The 24,573-nt window shown below is 38.6% G+C and overlaps 1 protein-coding gene across 1 annotated transcript in view; it reads left to right on the top strand.

Moving 5' to 3' along the window:
• The first annotated feature begins 2,306 nt into the window (after nt 1-2,306).
• The window catches only part of BTAF1 (B-TFIID TATA-box binding protein associated factor 1), a 64,168-nt gene continuing 41,901 nt past the window's right edge, over nt 2,307-24,573 (top strand). The window contains exons 1-8 of the mRNA XM_015810823.1: nt 2,307-2,392; nt 15,903-16,026; nt 17,199-17,313; nt 18,014-18,160; nt 19,629-19,792; nt 20,214-20,350; nt 21,938-22,049; nt 23,075-23,143. Of these exons, the coding sequence (XP_015666309.1) occupies nt 2,379-2,392; nt 15,903-16,026; nt 17,199-17,313; nt 18,014-18,160; nt 19,629-19,792; nt 20,214-20,350; nt 21,938-22,049; nt 23,075-23,143 (882 nt within the window). The 5' untranslated portion in view covers nt 2,307-2,378. The remainder of the gene's footprint in view (nt 2,393-15,902; nt 16,027-17,198; nt 17,314-18,013; nt 18,161-19,628; nt 19,793-20,213; nt 20,351-21,937; nt 22,050-23,074; nt 23,144-24,573) is intronic.

Raw genomic sequence — 24,573 nt, 5'->3', positions numbered from 1 at the left:
TTCTGGTTTATTCTCTCTGCAGATTTGGAATGGTCATGATCTTGAATGACTGCAAACTAGATGTAGTCACTTATGACAAATCTAGGTTACAAAAATTTCAAGATGCTATGAATCAGGAATTTTAATTAAAAACTTTTTGTGACAAGATTTGGCTAATTAATGTTAGCAGATAATGGCAAGAACAAAATATTTTTAACTATTTTTCAGAACCTCTTCTATGATTGTGTATCCGAATTGTAGCAATTGACATTTGTGCAAAACTCATAATCTCTAAATATAATAACCAACAGTGTAATGGGTGAATTGTACGGTTGGTGTTACTATTGTTGTGTATATATTTAATGTTTGTATTAAATTCAGACTAGAGGTAAGGATGATAACATTTTGCAGAATAGGTTGAATTATTAATTTTAGTTGGAAAGTGGAAAGATGAGTGTATTACAGATTTTCTCCAGTGCTATTTTGTTTGTGGTGAATTAAACTATTAAAGATAGGTTTCTAATTAATAACAGGATTTTTGCCAACTTCTGTACTAGTTTAAATTTCTTCCATATAGAGGTTTCAATATTCATGTACATTAAAATGATGAATTGATAGTAGGTCATTGCATTTCCCACTGCACACAGGATAATAGTATTTAATATTTAATGGTTCAGGCAAAGAGAATGTAAATACATTAGTCACCCTCTACAGAAACTTCTTAATGATTCATCATTAACCTTTAGATTCTGTTTCTTTAAAATTTGGTCAAATACTTTAATGATGCACATCTGGACTACCTAATAAGGTTTGTCTGCTTTCTATTTCGGAAACATTATTAGTATGCCTACAGTAGGGAATGACCCAGAAAAATAATTTGTATGAAAAGTGAAAGGCAAGGGAACAGAATATTAAAGAGGCACAAGAAAAATAAGCAATACAGTTCCCAACAGAACCAACTGCCAATTTAGCAGCCCGATTCGTACATTCCAAGAAATTATCGTTTGTATCTTACTGCACTGTGCGAACCCATGGGATTATCTACAAATCCGTGTTTTTGCGTACCAGAGCTGACAAAAAGAATACCAGATGGCAGCAAATGGATGGCTGCAATGTACTAGGTTGCAGTTCAGATGAGGTAGCTCCTTTTGCTCAGTTGCAAATCCAATTCATGAGGTTTATGCATAATTCAGCATAACCCGCAACCCAAGGACTCTATCTCGTGTAAATTCCCATTCGATTAACCATGGATCGGCTGTGCAAATGCAGACTTGATCTGGTGCAAGCACTTATCAAATACAGCTCTTTCGAGTCACTCTTGGAAGGCATTCTTTGCATTGGATCACTCAGATTTGGAGGAAGTAGCCCAGAAGCTTTTCTAAATTGCACTGTTTGTACTGCGCTGTCCATTTTTTCCTTGGGAATTAGATCTCATTACCTTGCTATATAAAATTGCAGACAAGCATGCTATTTTATATAGAACGAGCCATCCTCCTTCTTTTGAGAACAAGATACGTCCACTTCTTGAGAAGTTAGCTTCAAAAGACTCGTATTACCGCAAGAGAAACGTAAAGCTTCCTCCGTTTCCCTTTATGGATGGGCAAAAGAAAAAGCAAGCACTCCAAGCGCCGATACTGCAATGAACGCTGGGAGACGTAGTTCTCCAATTCTATATCCAGGCTAATTTATTAGATCATCCCAACCCATGAAAAAGGGCTTTTCCTATTACACAAGCTCGTAGGGGGGTTACGGTATTATTTTCCTTTTGGTTTAATGCGTTCATCACTTCATTGTACAAATTAAGCCACTGCGCGGCCGGAAAATTATTCCTTTTTTCCTTTTCTGAGGCTGGAAAACCGACAAACCTGTGTGACTTAATCTTTCCATTCAACTATATATTTGGTACTGCCCTTTCCCATAATGGCGGCAAAGCACCGCCTCCTCCTCTTCTTCCTCAACGGACTTTGTGAACTCTAATGGTAGATTCCTATTTAGCCCCTCTATGTTCCCGCCCCCGCTCTTTCCTTCAAACGACACCTGCTATTGGTTGCGGTCTGGCGTCCATGCCAATCAGGAAGCGGCTTCCATGGAGGAAGGGAATAAATACAAGATGGCTGCTCATATAAAACCAGGCGTCGGGCTTCTCCCTGGTGATGGAGGAATAGAGGCTTTAATCCGTGAGGCCCGAATTTTATGTCGCTGCTGCTCGCAAGGGCGCCCGAAAAGGGGACGGGGCCTCAGGCCGCCGCTAGGTACAGCCGCCTCTAGTCGCCCCTTCGCTTGCGGGCCGCGGCGTGCTTTCCTAAGACGAGGCCGGGGTCCTGCCTCCTCCTTCCTCCCCGAGCCGTGGGGGTTCTCTCCTCTGCCGGGCCGGGCCGGAGCTCCATCTCTTTCCAGCTATGGCGGTCTCCAGGTTGGTGTCAGGTTGGATTTAGGGGAGTGGGGAGTCGCCCAAGTCGTCTTGTGGGTCGTTGGGGCCCTCGGCGCCTGATTTTCTTTATTACGAGTGGGGCAGGCCTCGTGGGATCGTCATGGGGAGGCTCTTCATTGGGTTGTGGATAGCCCGTCTTTCCTCGCTACCTCGAAAGCGGGGAAAATGGATTTTATGGGCTTGGGCCCTCCGCTTTTCTTCAACCCGAAGGATCATCATGCGTGGCATCCCTGAAGATCTCCGTATCCTAACTTTGGAAAGTATCTAGGGAAAGGACAGCGGACTGAAATGTGATGATCAGGCTCGGGGAGTTCATTGTATTTAAACTGCTGGTGTCATATCCTGGTTTCATGAAAATCCGTGGGAAACAACGGTGGTCAGGATTTTAGTGGTGCCCTAGTCTATTCTTTAAATATAATTGAGTATGGTGTAAGAATGATCTGTTTCGGTCTCTCGCCCTGCCCATGCTCATCGAGTTGTGTTGAACTGAACTGAATTCACTTGGGATCCTACTACTGCAGAATGTGGTTGATCCTCTCTCTTTTAGCTGCTGAAGTTTCAGTTTCATTCTGTTGCTTATACCTCTTTTGTGATTTCAAAGCTGACGATGTTTTTACAGGTGAAGATTTTTGGTACTTGTGTTACTCTCTCCATATATTTTTTTATGTAATACCATTTTGTTTGTTGGTTGTGACTGTTAATATTCAGGTTTAGAAGGAATCTGAACTGCTTTCTGATTTGACACATTCCTTAATAAGAGTTGAGTGGTTTGTTAGCTGGCAAATAAGGATACCATGAAGCTGACAATGTAGGAGAACTGTGTTCATCTATGAAAGCCAAAAATTGGGAGTCTTATAGCACTTACATCAGTTAAGCCACTCATTGCATCTGATTAAGAAAGCTGTAGCTCAGACATGCTTGTGCCTTCTAATGAAGCATGTTAATTGAAAAATGTCCTACCAAATTCCTTTTGATATAAAACTAGTAAATATGCCTGGATCCAAGCAGCAGGCCACAATGTCAGCTGTATGCCAACTTCAGTGTTGCAATTTAAATTCTAATATAAAACTAAATTTTTCTTTTATCACATTTAAAATGGTTGAACATCATATCTCAGGTAGAATCTTCTGAATCTCTGACCTTGGTCCTCATGTTACTTGCAGCCTGTTCTAAACCTTGGTGTGCTCCTGCCTTTATGCTTTAAAAATAGGCTCTGCTAATTCCTTGTTTTAAGATTGGATTGTTTTATATTCTTTTCTGATTAGTTATGTTCCTTCATGGAGCTAATTAATGAAGTTTGTTTCTGACCATTTAAATTTCTCTTATGTTGTGCTTTTTGTATGATCATTAACTGACAGTTATGAGTTCTTGTTTTTACATTCACAAGTATGCAGTTATTGTAGCTTATTACAGTGACATATAATAACTTTAGAAACTCATAGTTCTTTGGCATTACAAGTGTTAAATTCAATCTTATAGTTTTCTTCACTTATTCATAAAAACAGGGAAGATCTTTTTTGATGTCCGTAGAGCCCTTAATTGCTAGTATAGACAGGAAAATGGACTGCACTTTCTGGTTGCTACTGTCAATTGCCCTTGTCTGTTTCAGTTACCAAAAGTGAAAATAGTTTGATAAATTTTAAAAATATTTTAGCTTGTTTTTACATATCCACTAAGTATGATAGAATGTTCATATTTTTCACATTTTCGATATTCATTTAAACTGTCTTTATAGAGCAGGGCTTTTCAACCAGTGGTATGGGTACCACCTGTGGTACATTGGCACCTGGCAGGTGGTACGCGACCATCCTAGAAAAGTGGTAGCGGGGGAGGGGAATGAGCTGAACACGTGGCAGCACCGTACAAGCCTGAGCGAGAGATGGCTGGAGCTGCAGGGCTGTCAGGGCTCAGTGGAAGCACCAGGATCAGCGCCAGGCTCCAGCTGGAGCTTGATGCTGATCCTGGTGCTTCTGCTAGGCCAGTGATGGCGAACCTTTTAGAGACCGAGTGCCCAAACCACAACCCAAAACCCACTTATTTATCGCAAAGTGCCAGGGCCGCATCAGCATTGTGGCCTCTGGGGGCATGGCCCACTGGGTGGGCATGGCTGCGGTTGTCATGGCAGACTGGGGGGGCGTGGCTGGGGTGGGCATGGCCTCTTCGATGTTGCTCATGGGGACGCCTGTGGGGGCCGGCGGCCTAATGGACCTGTGCAAGTTGCAGCGGCGGTGCGTGTGCCCACAGAGAGGGCTCTGAGTGCCACCTCTGGCACGCGTGCCATAGGTTCGCCACCACTGTGCTAGGCCCTGAAGAAGCACCAATCAGCTGGAAAGCAGCACTGATCCTGACGCTTCTGCTGAGCCCAGAAGAAGCGCCGATCAGCTGGAAAGTTGCAGCATCTCCAAGGTCTTGTGATTTACATTCAGATGCTTGGCAACTGATTCATATTTATGATGGTCACAGTGTCCCAGGGTCATGTGAAGTGACTAAAACCTGCTGCAACCACCCTGCAGACGGGAATAAAAACCAAACACCCTCTCACCCCACCCTCACTGCCAATCCTCAACAGAAATGCTTACAAAATGAAACCCTCGGTGGGCAGGCGGGCAGGCGTCTTGCTTGGCTTTGGCTTGGGGGGCACTTTTTTCAGTGCCATTGTAAGTTCGAACAGTCACTGAGGGAACTGTTGTAAGTTGAGGACTACCTGTACTTCATCACTTTTTTCCTTTTTTTTTGTCATCAAGTTTTTAACACCTTGCTAGGCGACTGGTGGTACTCGGATATTGCCATATCCTAAAAGTGGCACAATGGGTGAAAAGGTTGAAAAGCCCTGTTATAGAGAGCCAGCTTGGTATAGTAGTTAAAGCACCAGCTAGAAACCAGGAGACTGAGTTCTAGTCCTGCCTTTAGGCATGAAAGCTAGCCTGGTGACTTTGGTCCAGTCACTCTCAGCTCATGAGTTTAAGCTTGGGCAACAAGCCATTGATCAATTCGTGTCACAACCAAATGATCAACGTTCATTTGATCCAAAAAAGCAATCCCTGCAGTTGCAGGAAAAATGCTAGGATGAAAAAAAAAATGTCTTTATACATTTTACCATAGATCAGTGGTGGCGAACCTATGGCACGGGTGCCAGAGGCGGCAGTCAGAGCCCTCTCTGTGGGCACGCGCGCCATCGCCCCAGTCCTAGACCTTCAGCTGGGTTTTATAAAACCTTTTCGCTTTAGGCCTCTGCCGCCGTGTAAAAAAAAAAAGGTTCAATCAGTCAATTTCAACTTCTTGTGGGGAAAAAAAAGATCTTGCAAAGTTGGAATTAATTGATTGAACTTTTTAGTCCCACTCAGTCTGCCGTTACCACCGCAGCCACACCCACCCAATGGGCCACACCCACCCAGCACCCGACGATGCATAAGTGGGTTTTGGGTTGCAGTTTGGGCACTCACTCTCTAAAAGGTTCGCCATCACTGCCATAGATACTTTCTCTGGAATATATCTCATTTTATTAAAAAACTCTTTAAGATCATGATCATGATGATATTATCCATTCAGTCATGTCTGACTCCTGGCGATTCTATGGGCCAGGTCTCTCCATGTCTTTAATACTTTAAGATTAAAATTAAAAAATAAACTTTTTTAAGGTCATAACAAAGTAAATTTCATCCCTTAACTACATATTTTCCCATTGATCCATCTATACGTTACAACCAAAGTGCTTAGCCTATTTTGTCATACATTGTTTAAACTATTATTCCTCTGTTTTACATTTCAACAAAAGTTTATGCATTTTAGCAATTACACATTCGTCACCAGCACACAATTGTACTTTGAATTCTGTCGTACTATGCTGCATACCATAAGTCTTGTTATCATTTTAAATCTTTCTGATGAGAAAACCATTGACAACTATATCTATTAGCTATACCTTTTGCTATTAGTTCTTTTCTTGATTTAATTTTAAATTCCTCTTGACATTTTTTCTATAATTCCCAGTTCATGAACCATTTATCTTTACCTGTTGTTTCTCTTTTATGATATGTTTCTTGAACTGAGGTCCACAAAGAAGTTTTTGGACACTATCTGGGTTTAATATCTATTAGATATTTTCAGTATGGCTTATCTAATAAAATGATTTTTAAAGTCCCCTTTGATTTTAATTTAGTGTGCCTTAAAAATCCAAGCCATTCAAAGCTCAGGTCATGACGTTCTAACTCAAAGTCTCTTGTTTCTCAGCAACATCCATTCTTTCATCCAGCTGCAAAATACAGTTTCAAATCCGGTAAACCCAGTCTTCCTCTTTCCTTTGCATCTTGTAATAACTTAATTAACTTTTGGTTTTTTCCCCCCTTGCTATATAAATTTGGATGTATCTTTTTGTCATTGAATGGTATATCAGTTGCCAAATCAGATATTGTCTGAAATAAAAACATTCTTGGCAAAACATTCATTTTTAACAGATTCTATGTAACAGAGACAGTTTTAATTTCTCCCATCTTAAAACCTCAATTTCATTCTGTGTTACAATATAATTATTTAGAAATAACATACAATTTATATTTATTATAGTTACACAAGTATTTTATTCTTTTTCACTCTTAAAACCAATTTTCTCCATCAATTCTATTCAACCTAATTTTATATTGCATGTTAACATTTCATCTTTTGATTATTAATCTTAACCTGCTAAGTCCTTTAATTTTCCCATTAATGTTTCTATTCTCTCTATTGGATCATCCAAAACCAATATCAAGTCGTCTGTTAATGCCCTTAACATGTAAGTTTCTTTTTAAAACTTAACTTTCTTGATTCTTGTCTTATGTGTCTATGGGGTACTTCAAGAACTAAAATAAACAAGTACGGAGACAGCTGGCATCCTTACTTGACTCTTTTTGAATCTCCTTACAAGATTTTTTTAATTTTTTTATTACATTTATATAGCCGCCCATGTCACCAAAAATGACTGGGGAGTGTTTAACAATCAAATAAAACAATAATATAAAAACAGTCATTATAAAAATAATCACAAAATGTGGATAATCATTAAAATTACAATATTAAATAAAGTATACAGACCACAAACATATATGAAAGTAAGTATGCATATTAACCACAATTGGGAGTCAGCTTAAAATGTTGCTGATTTTCTGGAACCCTCAAGCTCAACAATGTAACCAGGTCTTGAGGGACTTTCTAAAGGGAAGGAGTTAATCTAGTTTAGGTGGGGAAGAGAATGTCTCATAAAGCAGGTGCCACAGCAGAGAAGGCTCATCTCCTAGTACCCATCAAACATAGTCCCTTGTGATGCTACCCACATCATGCTTTCTCTGCCGGATTTAGTGGGATGGGCTGATGTAATCAGGGAGAGTCAATCCTGTGCCATGAAGGACTTGAAATGTCAAAGCTAGCACCTTGAATTAACCTAGAAACAAACTGGCAGCCAGTTATAAATCCACCTTACCATTTAATAACATTACCTCCAACATTCCTGTGTTCCAGAACTCAAAACAAGAAAATCCAATTCAAATTGACAACAGACCTTCTCTGCATCTAAGAATATCACTGCAGCTTTATTTTTCATTATTTTGCTCTGAATACTGCAAAATATTCCAAATGTTTCCAATGTTATCTCATAATTATCTAAAGTCAAAATTGACATTGATCTTCAGGAGTAAAGTCCTACAAAATTCAACCTCTCAACTAAAATTGTGGCAAAATAACTTATAGTCTTTGTTGAATAAGGATATTGGTCAGTAATTTCTTGTTAAAGTCAAATCTGGTGCCTCTTAAGTATTACTGCTATATTAGCTTCTTCCCAGCTATCAAGAATCTGTTGAATAATATTATTTATTCTAAAGGTTGTAAAAGCTTATCCTCAAAACATAGTAAGAAGCTGGCAGCCATCTGGACCAGATGCCTTTCCTGTTTTACACTATTAAATAGTTTCACACGGATCTCTTATTGTTATAGGTCCATTCAAAATTTGATTCTCTCTAATCATATATTTTGTTTATGCAAGTATTCATCCTATTTTTCCAAGAATATTTCTTGACCTTTGTATGTAATATAATACTGATGAAACACTTTTTGTATATTTGCATTATCTGTTATTTCATATCACTGTCTTTTGGCAACTTATATACCACCCATTTCCCTATTTGCAAATTCAGCATTTCTCTGTTTTGCATAGTTCATCTTTATTTCCATCTTTCTCACTATTAACATACTGTAGATAATTGCCTCTTTAAAAGTTTATTTTGATGAGTAAGAGTTGTTATCCCTGGGGATTGTTAAATTATTCATCCTTTTTGTATTTCATCCCAAATAATTTGTATTTTATCTTGCCCTTCTTTTTTGAATTTATATTGTGTAAAATATCCTCCTTAACAAAGTTTTTACTGCATCCCAAACCATTCTTTCTCCTGTACTTTTATTGAGATTGTTCTCAAAAAATTCCTTTAAGTTCTTTTTACAATCCTCCACTACCATTTCTTTTTGTAACAGCATCTCATTTAGTCTCCACCTAAAAGATCCATTTTTCCTTTTAAAAGTTGAAGTCACTGGATTGAGATCTGAAAAAGTCTTTGCTACCGTCTCCACTTCATAAGCATTAGTAGCCAAAGTCTTAAAAATCCAAACCATATTCATTCTTAATCATCAATTAAGTTGTTTTGAATTAATGTACAAAATAACTCCATTTTATTTCATTCTTGCTGAAATAAATTCTTCACTCAGATTTTTGTGACTCATGTTTGTATCTTTTCCCCCAATACATGTTTCTTGTAAGTAATCACATCCTGTTTCATCTTTTTCAAATTTCTTTTTCTTTTTTGAGAAGCAATTGTTCCACTTATATTGTACAATAAGCATTTATAATCCAAAGTTAGACCAAGACTTTAGAAAAATCAATACTTTTAGAATCCAACATGGAATCCTTTTTTGTAGCATTTGTTTGGGCATAACTGTCATTGTAACTTTCATTTATATTTCCTCCAGTCCTATTAAAATTTTTACCAAAAGAATCCCTTGCTTTCTGAATTAGAATTTAGTCTGAATCTCTGCTGTTGAAAAGTAAGAATCACCTTTTCCAAGTTATCCCATCTAAATGAAATCTAACAAAGATATTCTGAACAACAGGGAAAATCAAAGATTTGCCTTCTCTTGGAATGAAGAGAGGAGGAAATGCTACCTTAAAGGATTTTAATTTAAAAGCAAAAAGGTCAAGAAGATTGGGATTCAAGAAAGTTTTAAGTGGATAAAGGAGACAGTAATTTTAGAAAACAAAAGGAATGATTTTTTCTGACAAAAATGCCTTTGTAAATAGCAAATAGCAAAAGTAATTAGACTAATAATAATTAGATCTTTGTGGGAACGGTAATTGTTTATTAAGGACAGTAGATAATTGATGGAGCTTTAACAAAATAAGGATAAAATAAGCTAAACTGTGACTGTAACTACCGGTATAGAGAGCTAATTGGGACTAAAGTGTGTCAAATAGACAAAAACAAAACAGAAAAATAGTAATCCGTTTGCTTTTGCTGTTGTAATTGATGTACTTTCACTTTCTTATAATGGCAACCACAAGAAAAGCTGCCAAATTAGGAGAAGGACAGAAAGATTCACTAGAACAGGTAGTCCAACTAGAGCATTTCACCAGATTTGTATCAATGTTTGAGGAATTTGGCAACACTTGCTTATAGTTTGAATGTTTTTAAAAAGGAGATGGATTTGCAGGAATAAACAAGATATGAAAGTAGTTAAGAAATTGGCTGGAGAATAAAACAAAAACTGACAAAATAGAAGTTTTGAAAAGTAAGACAGAGTTATAAATAGAGAGATTGAGAAAGATTTGGACAACTTGACATTACTGGAAATGAGAGAAAAGAATGTTTAAGACCACAGAAGAACAAGGAATGTATATTACACAAAAGTTTGTTAACTCACTCAATTTTTTGTATTTGTGCTCAGATGGAAATTGATGAAGTTTATAGGATTAATATATGTACTTAAGGAAATTCCAATTTACTAATCTTGTTAAATGTATTTGTCGCTGCTCTCAACTGCTGCTCTTTGCACCAGCTGAAGTTTCCAAATTGACTTCAAGGGTAGCCCCATGTAGAATGCATTGCAGTAGTCCAAGAAAAGATCACAACTGGCACACAAACTGGAACTGTGCAAAAGCTGTCCTGGTCATGCCTGCCATCTGCTCTTGGAGCTGGAGACTTGAGTCCAGGAGAACCCCTAGGTTGTGAACTGGGTCTGACAGCATAGTGAAACCCCATCCAGAACTAAGGATGACAAACACTCGGATCCATGCACCCAAAGCCACTCAATTTGACCAGGGTTCAATATGTTGTCCCTCATCCAGATCCTTATACCTATAGGCATTGGAAGAGGGCAGAAATAGCATCACTTGGGTCGCCAAATATAGAGATGTATAGCTGAGTATCAACAGCATATTGATGATATCTCAACCCATGGTGATGGACGATTAGAACACTCTGTTGGATATTTTTTTTCTGACAAATGTAAACCTTTATAAACATTTCTCATCAAAATAAGTCATACAATTTTTATAGGTAGTGATAGCTACAAGTAATTATGTTATCTGTGTATGTTATAAAATAGTTGCAATTATAGTCCATTTGAATAAAAAAGTGAATTCTATGGGACTCTTTGTGCTGGATAACATATTAATTGTATGAGCAGAAAGGATAGTCCAGTGGTGGCGAACCTTTTAGAGACCGAGTGCCCAAACTGCAACCCAAATCCCACTTATGTATTGCCGGGTGCTGGGTGGGCGTGGCTATGGTGAAAATGGTAGACTGGGTGGGCATGGCCATGGTGAAAATAGTAGAGTGGGTGGGCGTGGCCATGATGGGTGTGGCCAACTCGATGTTGCTCTGGCGGGTGGGGCAGTGGGCAGGAGGGCATCTTGCTCAGCAGGTGGGGGGTATGGGGGGAGGTTCCTGAGCCCCGCAGCTCTTCCGAGGGGGGAGGAGGGGCTGTGCTGGGATTGGGGCTCCTCGTGCCTTCCGCTGCCCACCTGTGCTCTTCTGCCGAAGATGCTGCGACTCTGCTTGCCTGGCAGGGCAGGGACATGCTCGCGCTGCCTTGCTCTGCAGAAAGCTGTGCATGCGCAGAGAGGAAGAGGGAGCAGCTCGGCCCAGCAATGACTCGCGTGCTACCAGAGACGGCTCTGCGTGCCACCTGTGGCACGTGTGCCATAGATTCGCCACCACGGTTATAGTCGAACACTTAACTATTACTTGTTCTGCCCTGTAGTCAAATAACATATATTCTATGTACTATTAGATTTTTGAAATTTGGCCTAATAGTGTAGTAATAAGTTTGGGCAACATAGTAGGTAGCTGATTATTCATATCTACATAATAATAGGGAAATTTGTTTTCATTCGGTTGCATTAGTAAATTTCTCTAACAAATGGTATTTTAATAAGGGTTTTTTTTGTTGTATAGTACCTGTCTCTTTTGTAATATAGCTAGTCTTCACTGAAGGAATGGTACTTAAGCTTGATCCCCGAAGTTGCCATTGTTTCAACACTCCTACAGCCACAGTATTAAAATTCTGGTGCCTGCCCACATTTACAACCACAGGGATACTTCAACCCTCCCCTACCCCTAATCTTCCCCCATCTCTTCCCTTTTGGCTGCCCTGCACAGCAGCACTTCATTCCTTGGAGGTGGTAGCTTTGGCATTGAAATAGAGGTCTGGGACCTTTAGAAATCTCAGCTGGCTGCCCATGGGGCCCAGAATGGGACAACTCATCGCAGTCAACTTGCAACGGCCAACTCGCCATGGCCAACTCGCCACGGGACAATTCAACAATTCAATTTAATTACTTAAAATAATTTTAAAAATCAATTTTTGTCATTCACATTTCATTTGTCCCTCCTTTGGCATCCTTTCTTTAATGATTCTGTTCTACTATTTCTTCGATAATAGTGTAATTCTTGTCTCACAACGAGTTGTCCCATGGCAAGTGGGCCATGGTGAGTTGGCCATGGCGAGTTGTCGTAGACCCAATCAGGCTTCTATCTCAACCTCAGTGCTGCTTCTAAGGAATGCCATCTCAAGCTCAGCACTGTAACCAGCTATCCCAGCATGACAGTGCAAAATCATAATGCTTTGCTTGCTTTGCCAGCCTTTTCGCCATGCTCTCTGTCACCTCTGATGGCCTTGCCATCTTGCGCTCACTGGCTCTTCCACCTCCACTTGACTTTCACCAGCTTCCTCCTGCTGCTGACAATAGGTGTCTGGCCTGGCTCTATGTGAAGCAGCTGCTGACCATGCCTTCTTCCCAAGGCCTCTCACCCTGTTCTTCAAAAATCACATGTCATTCTCAGGGTGCTTCAAAGGGCTTGTCTCCCCTTGTCAGCAGTGGGAGGAAGATGCCAAAGGTTAGCTAGAAGTGGCAGGGTCAATGAGTCCAGGATGAGCAGAGTACAAGGCCGCAAGTCCAACAAAGGTGGCAGACTATAAGAGCCCAAAAGAGCAGAGATGGAGGAGGAATAGGTGGGTAGGTGGGGGTTAATGAGGAGGCCATCTTTTACTCCCAGTTTAGGACTGAAGGGACCAAGCAGGTGGTTGTCTAATGGCTGGTGGGATTCAGTTAATGACAGCAACTGGGAGTCCTGGGATTGCTATCGCTAAATGATATTACGTAACATCATGCTTTATAACTGATATTACATAACATCATGCTTTATAACCACATCAATTAACGATGGAAATTCTGGTTCTAATTACTGCTGTAATTCAAGAACTACTTTCATGGAGCTTAAAATCAGATTAGACGTTTAGCTTTTTGTTTCTGTAAGTCCAAACAAAAGCCTTCTGGCTAAAAATCTCTATAATCTTCCTCTGTGATGCCTTGTTTGTGGGATTTGTGATTAGAGCATCCAAGCAGCGGACTGTTTAGTTTTGTTTCCTGTTGCATTCCTTCATTTCTTTTAGGGAAACAAAAATCCATGGTAGAATTGCAAGTCATGTTAGTACTGAATGTGTATGATTCTTCAAAATATTACTTTGTAAATATTTTCATGTGCTCCTTTAAGCCTTTTCTTGTCTTGTAAATTTAGACCTTTTATTGTACATTGAAAATCAAATTATAATACTTTAATGGAAACATTTTTATAATATAAGCAAATAAGGATCACTATTGAGAAAATAAGCACCATTTGATAAAGATAACCAAAAAGCAAGTCTTTATTCCAATAATACACAGGCACAAACTGTTCCCCATAATAGGCATGTGGCAGGTGATAAGATAGAAAATAGAGCTGTGCAAATCTTCCAAACAGTTGCTTCAGAATGTGCAGTACAATAATACATATAAAGAATTTATTTTTAAACTGTTAAAGCAGCCACATCTTTTTTCTGGGCTAATGGTTTATGCAAACATTTTAATATATTTAAAATTTTAAAATATTTATTAATTGTTTGTCTTTCATTGAGCAGCTCAAGGCAGCATACACAGTTTTCGCTCCTGTATCACTGTGGCTTTATTACTTCTCTAAAATAAAAGTGATTGTGTGGTCTATTGTTTAATACAGTATTTCATTGTTCATTGAGATTTTGACTTGGATTGAGATAATAGGCCTATTGTAAACATTTGAATAATGCATATTTCAGCAACTTATCTTTTAAAACCATGTGATTCTAATTGCACATGCTTCTGTTACTTCTATAAGACATTTTTTATTTCATTTGTATCCACTCGCTGTGGTGGCGAACCTATGGCACGCGTGCCACAGGTGGCACGCAGCACCGTCTCTGGTGGCACGCGAGCCATTGCTGGGCCAACCTGCTCCCTCCTTCTCTCCGTGCATGCGCAGCTTTCCGTAGAGCTGCACATGCGCAGTCTGGGAATAGGCGAGAGGCTATAAAGGGAGCAACTTTCGGCGGAAGCAGGCACGGAAAGCGAGGCAGCAGTCCTATGTGCATCCCCATGTGCGAGCGTGCCCCTGCCCTGCCAGGCAAGCGGAGCCACGGCATCTTCAGCAGAAGAGCGCAGGCAGGAAGCGGAAGGACGAGGAACCCCAATCCCAGCACAGCCCCTCCTCCCCCCCTTGGAAGAACTGCGGGGCTCAGGAGCCTCTCCCCCATGTCCCCCCACCTGCTGAGCAAGATGCCCTCCTGCCCACTGCCCCACCCGCCAGAGCAACATCGAGTTGGCCACACCCACCCAGCCTGCCATTTCCACCATAGCCACGCCCACCCGGTGATACATAAGTGGGATTTGGGTTGCAGTTTGGGCACTCGGTCTCTAAAAGGTTTGCCACCACTGCTAAGGTGATATTCTTATAGAAGGTATCCAGCAGTACATGGAATCTAGTTTCTGAGTTTAATTTTTCTTCTCCATTTTTTCTTGTGTGACAACAAGAATTTTTTTTATGAACTTAGAATCTAATTTGCTGACTTTTTCATAAAAAACTATTATAATGACATGATTTGAGGATTGTACAAGCTTGCGTCTGAAATTTGTCCTTAAATATATATTTTCAATTTCTACTGTGCAAAAATGGTTCCCAAAGATTTGGGTGTGGGGGTGTTATATATATACCTTGTTTTTATAATAGTTATGTTAAAGGCAGAGACTGTTTTTTGTTTTGTTGTTAACATAAATCGTCACTAGAAGTGTTCACATATACAGGTAGTCCTTACAATCACAATTGAGCCCAAAATTTCTATTGCTCAGTGACGTATTTGTTAAGTGAGTTTTACCCATTTTATGACCTTTTTTGACACAGCTGTTAAATAAATCACTGCAGATGTTAAATTAGTAATACGGTTGTTAAGTGAATCTGGCTTCCCCATTGACTTTCCTTGCCAGAAGGTCATAAAAAGTGAATACATGATCCCAGGATTGCAAACGTCATAAATATGATTCAGTTGCCAAGCATCTGAATTTTGTTCACATTACTATGGGGGTGCTGCAACGGTTGCAAGTGTGAAAAATGGTCATAAAATTGAAAAACCTTTTTCAGTGCCATTGTAACTTCAAACAGTTGCTAAACTAATGTTGTAAGTCGAGGACCTCCTGTAGTAGCAACTAGGAATAGAAGGATTAGCTAACCACCAGTACTGTTATCCACTGGGAATCGCATTTGTCAGTTGCATTTGTTCTATTATCAGCTTTAGATATTAAATCTCACTATTGCAAATAAAACATTTTCTCTAAAGTTATTCCTGTGTAATTAGAAAGAGAGATGGAATAATAGAAAGTGGGCCCTCTTTTGTATATCGCCACTTCATAGAACTTGGAACAAAAAATGCACTTTGACTTGAAATAATGTAAGTTTTTCTCATAAGCTTTCCAAATGATGCTTTTATGAAATATAAAATACAACAGCTGGAGTTCTTTCAAACTCTGGTTGGCAATTGCTGTAGATTTATTGTATTTATTGTATTTTGTTTTAAGATTGATGAGGCAGAATATATATTTTATATAGTTTTATCTTTTCTCCTCTGTCAGACTTGATCGCCTCTTTATCTTATTGGACACTGGCACAACACCAGTAACAAGGAAAGCAGCTGCCCAGCAACTTGGGGAGGTTGTAAAACTTCATCCACATGAATTGAATAATCTCCTGGCTAAGGTAAATGCTTTGGATGTCATTATAAGCAATATAACATTGGGGATAAGAGAGCCAGTTTGATGTAGTGGTTAAGGTATCAAGCTAGAAATCAGGAAAACATAAGTTCTAATCCCATTTTAGGCATAAAGCCAGTTGGATAACCTTGGGCCAGTCTCTTTCTCTCAACTCTTGGAAGGAGGCAATGGCAAACCACTTTTAAAAAGGCTTGCTAAGAAAACTGCTGGCAATAGCTAAGCAATATCGAGAATTGGTTGATATTGATTGAACAGAGGAAAAAACTATTGGATTTATTCCTACCTCTCAAAGGCCAAATTGCATTTTCTGTAGCATTCTATCATGGAAAGAGTGTTCCAATTTAAGGAGTGCATGGAGATGTTCATGAAAAAATTTATACAACGTAGGCCTATTTAACAGAAGTGCAGAATTTCTACAACTTTAGAGCTGTGTTAGGCTTTTTGAGAACTATATTCTAAAATGGGTGAGATTATAGCCTGTTGGGGAGCTAGATTCAGAAAAACTAAGACATCATATGGGTGCTTTAAGCAAATATTGTGGCATTATTTTCTCCATAGATGTTTCCCAAAATACAGAACATTCTGCCCCATCCATTTGAGGGGGGGCATAACTTTTTAGACACCATGCATATTTGTCTTGGAACTGATATTGAATGTGCTGAACTTTTTTCAGAATTTTTTATTGGGCTACTGTGTTTCCATTCTTGAGTCATTTGTATTGCTAATCAGTGGCATTATCTGTGTTCTTAAAAGACAATGATTCTTTTTTGGTGGTTCATCTATAAATCATTAAAAGATTAGGTTAATTTAAATGGTTTTGGGCAAAAAAATTAATATGAAATGTAGAAAGCCATATAATTGATGATAATCATTAAATGTTTAGGTTTCTGCAAACACTTCTGTACAAACCAAATAATTAGAAAAATGTCTTATTAAATTTAGTAATCAATATTGACACTTTCAATCTATCATTTGATAAATGCCAGTTTATGGGAATCTTTAAAAGTGGTTTACTGTATATTTATAGACCCTTTTTTAACTATTAGCTTTTTATCCTTCAGAAATTCTTGACCGTTGGCTGCAATATTAGTCGGGAATTAAATGAAGTGCATTTAAGATAAGAAATATGAATAACTGTTTTTAAAATTTTTCTTAAAGATATTGGTACACTTAAGGAGTACAAACTGGGATACCCGCATTGCAGCTGGACAAGCTGTGGAAGCCATAGTAAAAAATGTACCGGAATGGAATCCAACTCCACAACCAAAGCAAGGTGCTTTAGAGAGAAGCTATACTAAATTCTGCTTATATATGAATATAGTCTGCATATGGATTTCATCTTCAAGAATTGTTCTAGACCTTGTCTGTAACATTTTTTAAATTATATAACATGCTTGCAAGTTAATGAAGAACACAACACAAGGGGACTCTTCTGTTTAATCTGGGGTCTACATCTTTTTTGACTGGGGGGCATATTGGGAGCGTGGAAAAAATACTATTTGAATGACTGACATAATGCAGGTGGCTAATCCCAGCCACCAGAAAACAAATCACTAAGGTTGCTCCCCCAAGCAGCCTCCAAGTTCCCCTGATGCTCTTTACCATCTCAGTATGTCTTTCTATTTTTTTCTGAGCAGGTGAGCATGCTCCTCCCAAAAAACATTACTATGCAACCTAGAACACCTTGGGTATTTATGTGAGTCCCTAAAGCTTTATTGGGAGCACAAGTGTAGTGCTTTGCTTTGCAATAGGCTGTCTTTCTGTTTACTTTTTAAATTGTAATAAATGAAATCATTTGGGCAAGAAATACAACAAATACTAAAAAAAGTGTTCCTTGGGCATAAAATATTGGGAAATTAGGAGGTATATGATAGCATTATCTCTTCCTTCACCTTACTTGCAAATGTAATCCTGTACAATGTTAGTAAAATAGTAAAATATGTCTGAATTGTGTTTTGCTAACTTTTATCTAGAACGTGGCTGTGAAAATCAGATGGAAGACACCTCTACTTCTGATCGGTTGCGTTTTGACAAATTTGATATTTGTCGACTTTTAAAGCATGGAGCTTCTCTTCTTGGGTCTGCTGGTGCTGAATTTGAGGTTCAAGATGATACATCTGGTACTTGTTCCTTTAATACTTCCACATTGTCCTGTATACTTAGCAATATTTTTTTCATGTATTTGTAAACAATTACATTTTCTGTTCTTGTGATTAAATACATTTAGTTAGCTGCTTTTACAGCTAACTGAATCATTATCTCATCTTTAATAATTCAGGTAACCACAACTGCCAGAATCTTATTTCCTTTATCAAATCAGCGAGTGAAATTAAATTCTCACCCTGCTCACATAGAAACTAAATAATCCTTTTCTGTTCCTGATTTTGGTGACAGAATTAGTCTTCACAGGGTTTACAGTTCATAGGATATTTCTTTTCAAAGCTCAGTAATTCCTCATTGCGTCATAGAAAATTATTTCATTTGAAATATGTTCATGTCATTAAAATAATGTTGATTCTTCTATTTTTATTGCATTAATTTGATTTTACATATTATGTACCAGAGTAGATTGAGGATTTCTCCTTTTAGCAGAGTAATTTTTTAATTGCATTTGAGATGGCTTGGCTGGTAGAAAAGAAAAATAAGGCTTTGTTTTCAAATTCTTTGTTCTTTCTTCAGCCCTGGTGGGTTCTAGAGAGTTTTACAACTTTCTTGAGCAGAGAAGGGCAGCACAGAAGGCAGCTGAGGGAGAGGAGTTAATACATTTTTCATTGGAGGTGTTCTTTTATTTTTTTATTTTTTTTAATGAATGAATGAATGTTCTTATTACATTTACTGACCAGAATATTTATTTTTTAGATTATTTAGTATCTAAGGCCATACAACTCTGGGTGGCACACAGTAAAATCAAGGCTAAAATATAATTAAAAACCCAAACTTATGGAATAACAACTATTCAATAACAATAAAATATCATCAACCTAAAGTGAAGCTCTGGGGGAAGAACCAAATTTTCAGGGGAAAGGGGAACAGATATATCTCAGAAGGAGGGCAACAGAACAGGCACCCTGCATGTTCTGTATAAAAAATTCTGTGTTTGGAAGGAGACTTCACTTCACAGAAGATAAGACTTTAAATATAATCTTCTGCCTGTATCTTTGAATTAATTAGTTGGGTATCTAGGGGTGTATGAATTGGTGAAGAAGCTTTTTCAGATCTTTCTGTTTTTCTGTAGTGGGTAAGCTTACCAAAAATAATAATGGAATAAGACCTTGAAAATATTAGTTGCCTGAAAAATATAACATAGCAGCAAAATAAATTATTGTGCAGTTCTTACGTAATATCACTTCTAAAGAGATAGACTCTTTCTTTTCAAACAATAAAAGCTGAAATATAATTTGCAAATGAAACATAACAATAATCAGGAAATATTTGGTGTACTTTGCACATTTCTTTGTTGTAAAGATCACTGGAGGAAACTAAACTATTAAGGGTTTTGGGGGGCTTTTAGATTTAAAATGTGTTCAGACTTTATTTCAGCAAAATATAGACACGTTTTGTCAGAACATAGGCTGTATCCTTTTTAAGGTGAAGTGGATCCTAAAGAAAGAATAGCCCGACAAAGGAAATTGCTTCAAAAGAAACTTGGCCTTGATATGGGAGCTGCAATTGGAATGAGTACAGAAGATTTGTTCAATGATGAGGATTTGGACTACACACCAGCTTCATCGATTCTGGTACACAAACAACCTGTAGGTAAAACTTCAGGCTATTGGACTGCATGGACTTACGCAGTGGATTTTTTTTTCTTTGTTTGTAAGCTGCCAATAAATACTGCTTTAGAAAGGCCAATCAAGATTATCATTAGAAATGATTTTGCATATTGAGGGACGTCTGTTGTCCTTTAAAGAACAGGTTGGTGAGATCAAAACACCGATCTTTGCTCCAAGTAAAGGTCTTACATCATCTTTACTAAACTTTACTACAAGTGTAATTTTGTATCTCAAGATCATCTTCCTCTAAAAAGCCATACAACTTCTTTGGTGGCCCAGCAAGTTTGGGAGAAATATTAGTAGCTGCCACAAGAGGTGGAGGGGCAAAGAAAGTTGTTTTTCATGAATGGAATGAAAATTTGCTTCTCTCGGATTTATCTAAATTTATGAACCTTTTCAGACTCTCCAAGCTGCGGAATTGATTGATTCAGAATTTCGAGCTGGAATGAGTAGCAGACAAAAGAATAAGGCTAAAAGAATGGCCAAGTTGTTTGCAAAACAAAGATCAAAAGATGCAGTAGAGACCAATGAAAAAAGGTACTGTAAATAGAATTTTAAAAATTCTAGAGTTGAAAAAGATCTCCAACTTTGTTGTTTTGGTGGTCTGGAAAGGGAGGCAGGCACTGCTATGTGCATGTGTGTGAATGGGCCGCGCGTGTGTGCACACAAAAATGACGCCCGTGCGCATGCACAAATGGGCCACACGCAAACACATGCATGCATGCAAACGGGGCTGCATGGGTGCGAATGCTGCAAATGGGGTGACGCTAGTGCTGGTGGAAAACTATGGGTGGCACTATGGGTGACCGATGGGATACTTGGGGCGGCGCTAGTGCCGGCGGGGTGCTCGGACCGGCACAAGTGCCAGTGGGACGCTCAGGGATGGGGTGGCACTAGCCATGGCGGGATGCTTGGGGCAGCGCTAGCACCGGTGGGACGCTCAGGGCGCAGCAGGGCTAGCCCCAGCGGGATGCTCAGGGCGGCGCTAGTGTTGGTGGGATACTTGGGGTGGGGTGGTGCTAGCACCGGCGGGATGCTTGGGGCGGCGTTAGCGCAAGTGTGGGGAGGTGGGCGCACATGTGTGCGCTCGTGCACTGGCCATCCCTTCACACAGCCCGGTGGCCAAGCAGCCGCAGCCCAATAGTGAACCGTGGCCCACAGGTTGGGGACCCCTGGTCTAAGCGACCCAGGAGATCATTTAACAACCACAACCGGGAGTGCTGGGATTGCGATTGTTGAGTGAATCAGTGATTGTTGAGTTAATCAGTCACATGACATCTTACTCAACAACCACTTCACTTACCGATTGAAGATTCCAGTCTCAGCTGTGATCATGCATCGAGGACTATCTTTACTTCATTTTGTATCTTTTAAAAAAATAGTTTTATGGGAAGTTATCTTGTCCATTTACTTTCATTGTTTTCAATTCTATATGTTACCCTGCATCTTATTGTCCTGTTTTAATCAACATGGTAAAATTCTTGACAACTGTTCTCAATTTGCCTTATTTCCCTGACCTTAATTATAGTATGTACACCAAAGTCATTGCATTTCAATACTCATTCTGTTAATGGGACAACCTCCTATTCTGTATATGTTTTTAACATAATGAACCAGCTATCAGAACACGAACCATTATCATATTTTCCAATAGTGTTGGATTTTCTGAAATAAAATATTATCAAGAATGTAATGATAAATCATAAATTGAGTAAAGCAGCATTTAAGAATTATTACAGTTGCTGCTGCTATTATTACTATTTATAGTTTTACTTTTTCAGTTTTTAGAAATTTCTGATATTGGAATATTCTCAGTAATTATAACTGATTTATCCATATTCTGTCATTTGCTAATTATAATTTGATGTCAATATACTTTCCCTAATATGAACCATTTTAATAACATAGCAATTTGTTTGGAGTATAAATACAGCCAGTATAATGCAGGGTTGTTCAACCTCAGCAACTTCAAAATTTCTGGACTTTAATTTCCAGATTTCCTCAGGCAGGAGAATTCTGGGAGTTGAAGTCCACAAGGCTTAAGGTTGCTAAGGTTGGACACCCCTGATGGAATGTGATCAACATTGTGGAAGTATTTGACAAATATTTCAATATCTTTTCTAGCAATGACAGCGCTGATGGTGAACCAGAAGAAAAAAGAAGAAAAATTGGAAATGTTATCATCAGTCAACCTGCAACTGACTCCAAACTTTTAGTTGATAATATTCCAGAAGAGGTACAAAAAGTCTTCATAACAATTTTAATTGACAGAAAATCCATCCTCATTACTTAAAATGAAGTATTTGCTTTTTAAAACATATAAACTCTCCATTAAATCCCCTCATGGTAGACATTACATTTCTCCTGCTAAAAGCAATAGTAATCAAAGCAAAATAGAGAAGTTTAGGATGCTGAAGTTTGGAAGTTTGGAATGTAAAAGCTTTCTCAGTTTGAATGGCACATCTTAATGCAATGCCAGTTCAAATTCTTTAAAGCTTGCTTAACTGTTGGTTGCTTAGCAACCATTTGAAGTTATGATGGGTCCCCCAAAAGAGAGTTACAACTCAGTGGAGTTCTGCTGGACACACATACATACACACACACACCTCTGGTCGCATGATCACATTTTGTGTGCTTGACAACTAGTTCACATTTATGGCCATTTGCAGCATCCCGCAATCATACAAGTAAGATTTTCTGCATTTTTTGCCAGTTTCCACTGTTTACTTCCAGGTTACAGCAAAAAAAAATGCTCTTTGAATAAAATGCATTCATTTAACAACTGCCATGTTTGCTTAACAACTGTGGCATTTGCTTTGCTTTACGATCGCCACAAAAACAGTTGTAAAATCAGTCACATGGTGACCTGTTTAATGACTGCCATGACTTAGCCAACCATAATTTCAGGATCAGTTGCAATCATAAGTCAAGGACTGCCTAATTGGGCCTTCCCTAACATTAGATTCAAGACCTAAAGGCAAGGAAGAGGCTCAAGATGGGGAGTGGTGAGCAGAGAGATCTTGCTTCAATTGCCCACTTGAGAAAGGAAAAGGTTGGGATTAGAGAAGGAATTTTTAAACCCAAGGCATATCTCAAATCCTTACATTAGTTACTTTCATTATTGTATAGAACTGCTTTTTTTTTCAAATCATGCTCAGAGGATTATGCCAAATGTAAATGGTAATACATCGCTGTACAACCTCACTTTTTAAAGCACAACTTCAATTACAATCATAAGTCATATATTTCTTTTCCCTTTAGAGCAATGAATGGCCTTTGGAAAGTTTTTGTGAAGAAGTGTGTAATGATCTCTTTGATCCATCCTGGGAGGTAAATGTTTTTTTTCTCTGTCCTTGATAATAACTGGATTGTAAGGAAGAGATGATTCTATAATATGGGTACATTCAGGATAGGAGAAGCCCAGGAAAAGACTTATCTTCCTCCCAGAGGAAAACTTTCCTGTGAACATGCACATATATTCCTGTTTTTGGCACCACAGCTGGGAACCAGCAATGTAATTTGTTTAAACCTATTGTATCACCAACTAATAGCACACATAACGCAATCAAATTTAATTTAACACAAATGGTGAAATAATTGGAGCAGTTCCAATTAATAAATTCACTAAAGAAAGAATTTTATATATACATATATACATACATACACACACACACACACAGAGAGAGAGAGAGAGAGAGAGAGAGAGAGAGAGAGAGAGAGAGAGAGAGAGAGAGAGAGAGAGAGAAGAACTAGACACAGTAGACCACTACGTATACCTTGGTCAACTTCTCAGTGGTAGGTGATACAATAAAGGAAATTGAACGGCGTGTTAAATGTGGTTGGCAGGCATTCTGCAAGCTAAGCATAATTTTCAAGAACAATCTCCCCCTATGCCTGAAGAAAAAGGTTTTTGATCAGTATGTGCTACCTGCTCTAACATATGCTAGTGAAACAGGGACACTAACCTCGATACAAAAGCTACGAGTGGCGCAAAGAGCCATGGAAAATACATGCTCGGCATTATGAGACAACTTAGAAAGGCCTGCACATGGATTAGAGAACAAACTAATGTATACGATATCATCAAGAGAGTAAAAGAATTGAAATGGAAATGGGCTGGTCACATAGCAAGAAGTATTGAGGACAGGTAGACCAAGACAGTCATAGAATGGATCCCACTTGATAAAAAGCGTCCACAAAAGAGACCTAAAACAAGATGGATCAACGACATCAGAAAGTATTGCGGGCCCAATTGGCAAAAGAAAGCTCAGGACCGTATTGGTTGGAAACATGCAAAAGAGACCCTCATCCTGCAGTGGATAGATAATGACTAAAATGATGATGATGTATTGGAGCAGTTGCTCACATAAATATCCCAATAACATAGTTAACAATTATAACAAGTGTTTCTATTAATGGAAACACCATCCATTATAAATGAGTATTTCCTTGATAAACTGTCTTCAAGGCATAACATCATTCCAAATATTGCTATTATGTTATTACTTCAGGAGTATGTGTATATTTTTCTTAGTTTTCTTTTTAGTTTGCTTAAGTTAGTTTATTGGTCATTTCAGTACAATAATTCAGCTGTATTCATACTATGGAAAGTTCAATAACTCATTGTTCCTTGGTTTCTAACTTGGTGCTCTTAACCACTATTTCAAACTATTTTCATGCAAGTTTTAGTGGTTTAGTTCCGGGTGCGCTTCAAGGTGTTAGTAACAACCTTTAAAGCGCTCCATGGCAATGGACCTAGT

This window comes from Protobothrops mucrosquamatus, unplaced genomic scaffold, assembly GCF_001527695.2.
Source record: "Protobothrops mucrosquamatus isolate PMUCROS unplaced genomic scaffold, P.Mucros_1.0 scaffold_41, whole genome shotgun sequence".
Lineage (NCBI taxonomy): Eukaryota > Metazoa > Chordata > Lepidosauria > Squamata > Viperidae > Protobothrops > Protobothrops mucrosquamatus.
The sequence above is the reverse complement of the archived record's forward strand: the minus strand, read 5'-3'. Positions and strand labels throughout refer to the sequence as shown.